This window comes from Arachis ipaensis, chromosome B06 (assembly GCF_000816755.2).
Source record: "Arachis ipaensis cultivar K30076 chromosome B06, Araip1.1, whole genome shotgun sequence".
Classification (NCBI taxonomy): domain Eukaryota; kingdom Viridiplantae; phylum Streptophyta; class Magnoliopsida; order Fabales; family Fabaceae; genus Arachis; species Arachis ipaensis.
In genome coordinates, this window is record NC_029790.2 from 96,824,643 (window position 1) to 96,828,444 (window position 3,802).

The following is a 3,802-nucleotide window of genomic DNA, read 5'->3' on the forward strand; positions in this document are numbered from 1 at the left end:
ATGTAATTGTTGTTTTCAATATCTATCATTCCATATTATTTATTGATGACCTTTCATATCAAGAGAGGGTTGATAGGTCATCAACTTCGATCAGATTTGTTCATTTTAAAATATCAAAGATCTGGAGAGAGAACATTCAATAATATTATTGTGCTATTTTTGTATAATCATTTGTAACTGAAAGATGAAAGATGGCATTGATACGGTGTTCTATGACGCAACACGATAATAATTTGTTTGCACTAGTTCACATCACATGTTTTATTTTGCACGAAAGTTTGATATCACAAACTACTATTTCAATTTGTAAGGCATAAAATTGATCATGGCTATATATATTGGTGTATATTTACGAGGGTTAATTATCAAATTCATCCTGAAATATTATTTATTTTTTAAATTAAATTTAAAAAATTTAATTAATTATATTAGTCTTTAAAAAATAAAACGTAAATTNTTTAAAAAATTTAATTAATTATATTAGTTTTTAAAAAATAAAACATAAATCAAATCGATCTTTTCATCATATAAATAACGATGTGTTACATTAAGTATCAATGATATAATAATATGATATAATAATATCACGTATCACAAAATGGTTAGTTGACATATTATGTCAATAATACCTAACATGCATGTCACATATCATCTAACATGTTATAATTGTTTTTATAATTAAATTAGTCGCTAAAAATATCTATGTATATTATTTTCATTCTTAAAATTTTTAAAATTGAACATATTATTCTATTTGAATACATTTAGAGACTAATTCGACTTTAAATATATAGTTACTAGCAGAAGACCCGTGCAACGCACAGATCGAAATTTTCTATTCACAACATAAGCTAAAGTTTTTTAATTTTATCAGATTATTATTTTTTACATTAGTAACAATTTTTATGTCTTAAAATAGACATTAAACAAATACAACCAAACTAAAATAATAACAGTAAAACTCTTTAAATACATATTTTATTTCTCTCTAATAAGATAGTCATCATCATCAATAGCACCCTAATTCAAATCTATTGTCAACAATGTTAGACCTGCATATCAATAAAGAACACTCAGTTAGTAGACCCACGGTGCTTCTTCTGAACGATAGCTGAATATAGAATTTAGGGCATATGAAACAAAACGAACCTAAACACAGAAGACAATAGGAATTAGGGAAAAGTAGGATATATAAGGGTATGGAAAAAATATACTAAACAAAGAATGCTATTGAATAATTCACTTACCAAATTATATTTTTTAAAAAACTTTTTTATAAATATTAGATGTGGAGTTCCAATAATTATCATCTTCATTATACAATAATATCTTCAATCCTGATCTTGTTGTCACTTTAAATATCGCAACATATAATTGTCCATGAGAAAAAATTGCTCGTCGAAGATAAATACCAACTAAAGATAAAGTTTGTCCTTGACTCTTATTAATAGTTATTGTAAAACAAAGACTAATTGAAAACTGCCTGCGCTGAAATTTAAAAGGAGTACCAGGATCACTGGGTACTGAATTCTTCCGAGGAATAAAAACTTTGTCACCAATGTTACTTCCAGACACAATTTCAGTACCAATAATATTATCTCCAAGATCTTGAACAATGAGTCGAATTCCATTACATAATTCATTTGCCTGATCTATGTTCTTTAGCAAAATAATAGGAGCACCTTTCTTCAATTTAAGAACATGTTTTGGTATCCTTGAACATGTAATCTGATTGAAAAATTCAGTTGTCAACCAATCAGTTTCAATTCCATCTTGACAATTACTTCTATAAATAGAGTCATAACTCAAATAAACCTTTTCTAACCCAGAAAGAGTATCAACAACAAAATCATTTATCTGTTGCACAATATCAACAGTAGGAGCAAGTATAGCACGTTCTTGAAAATACAAAGCATTACCATGGTTATCATCAATATCCGAATATATAGCTGAAACAATATCCTAAATAGGATTCTCAGTCGAAGAAATAACTAAATCACTTAGAATATCAACAATAATTTCATCCTCTTTTTGAACCCCACAAGAACTTTCACCAATCTTTAAAATTCAATCAAAGAATTCTTTTAATTCATCCAAATTTGACATGAAGAAATTTTTTTGCAATCGAAGATTTTTTGTCAACCATATTACCTTACAATGTTTCAAAGAATTGACGAATTAATTGAAGTCATAACTATTTCAGCACAAGTTCCTTTAGGAATAACTGGTAACACTTGTCTAAAATCACCACCAAACACAATAACTTTCCCATCAAAGGGAATATCATGAGCCGAAGGCACATTCGAACTCATTAAATCACAGAAAGTTCTATCAAAGGCTTCAAGTGCCAACTTATTCGTCATGGGTGCCTCATCCCATATTATTAGAGAACACGACAGATGAGTTCTACTCGTTGACTATCTTTCTTAATATTACACAGATTCCTCATTTAACTTGATTAGAATGCAAAACAATGAGTGTGTAGTCCTCCTACCAGGCAGTAATAGAGATGCAATACCACTAGAAGCAACATTTAAAACAATTTTTCTTTCTGAATGAATACGAGAAGACAACAATTTCCACACAAAAAAAATTTTAGTACCACCAAATCCATAAACAAAAAAGAACCTAGCTCCTTTATTGTAACTTTGTCAATTATTTTCTAGTAAATGAGTTTTTGTTCATCTGCCAATTTATTCAAATTCCTCCCGTAGTTGATGTACATCATAATCCAACTCATTCATAATCATAGAATTTGAAAAATGAGAAACCAACTCTTGATTAGGAAAAAGCATTTGGAAAAAATCTTTCAAGATTTTGCCGTTCATTTGCAATAATTTTTTAATTTCAGTCAAATAAAGAATTTCAAGTTCTCTTGTGATCATGAGCTCTAAGAAATAAGTGAAAAAAAACACATAAATTACAAATAAAAACTAAACATATCATGATATAATCATCTACACATAAATTTAATCAATAATAAATAATCAAACAGGAGTTTGAAAAATATCTGGCAATTACAACTCGCATCTTCGATAATATAAAATGTCATCACCTAATAGTCTCCAAGTGTCTTCCCAAACCAATTCAGGTTTATTCATTGAATTAGATGCAAACAATGTAATAAACAACTTACGGAATTGAAAACCAGAAGACAATTTTGCAATTTTCTTAATAGCATTAATGAACTCCCGATCATCACTCAATAAACCAAGAGCATTATAAGTAGCCTTGAAAGAATCATATAGAACACCATAAGAGTACGAATTCTTTCAAAACTTTTACAACCCCTCTAAATATTGAGCAACAGACGCAAATAAAATATCTCATCCAAACCATAATGGATAAAAGTTAGCCTTCCAGTTGAGAATCCTCTCTGTCTTAGAATCCATTCCTGAGTATCATGCAAGTAAACAAATTGATTTGGATATTTAGAATAGAACAAATGATACCATACGGGAACTTAACAATGGCTCGCATCCTAGCAGTAAACATTGTATTCTTATACTTGTTCTTCTCAATAATTTTTGGAATCTTATCCTCATTAGTAAATATTAGATTCTGTCTTCCGAGAAAATGGAATATCAACCATTGAACAGATGACCATTTGTGATGAATATCAAATGCAAATAATTTCCAAGCAGATTCACAAGGTGCTAGATATCGACAATTGTAAGAACCGCAACTAATTAACCGGTTAATTAAGTAATTAAATTTGTCCAAATTAAGTTCCAAATAATTATAGTGAGAATTAAGGGATTTAAATATGATTTCTGGACTCAGTGGCTTTTTCTGAGTTAGA

General features: G+C 28.8%; 1 protein-coding gene across 1 annotated transcript; it reads right to left on the reverse strand.

Annotated features, from left to right (window-relative positions):
• LOC107647106 lies at positions 1,021–2,363 on the reverse strand. The gene is made up of 4 exons (XM_016351230.1): positions 2,196–2,363; positions 1,816–1,962; positions 1,509–1,728; positions 1,021–1,052 (listed from the first exon to the last, which is right to left on the reverse strand). Exons 1-4 carry the CDS (start codon positions 2,361–2,363, stop codon positions 1,021–1,023), a joined length of 567 nt encoding a protein of 188 aa, XP_016206716.1.

Excerpts from the sequence above, each read along its gene's own strand:
- LOC107647106 (XM_016351230.1), bottom strand. The coding sequence starts at position 2,363 with ATGACGAATAAGTTGGCACTTGAAGCCTTTGATAGAACTTTCTGTGAT. Across the intron at positions 1,729-1,815 it reads CTCTTTCTGGGTTAGAAAAG|ATTACATGTTCAAGGATACC; the intron begins GTTTATTTGAGT and ends TTTTTCAATCAG. Across the intron at positions 1,053-1,508 it reads TTCAGTACCCAGTGATCCTG|GTCTAACATTGTTGACAATA; the intron begins GTACTCCTTTTA and ends ATTGATATGCAG.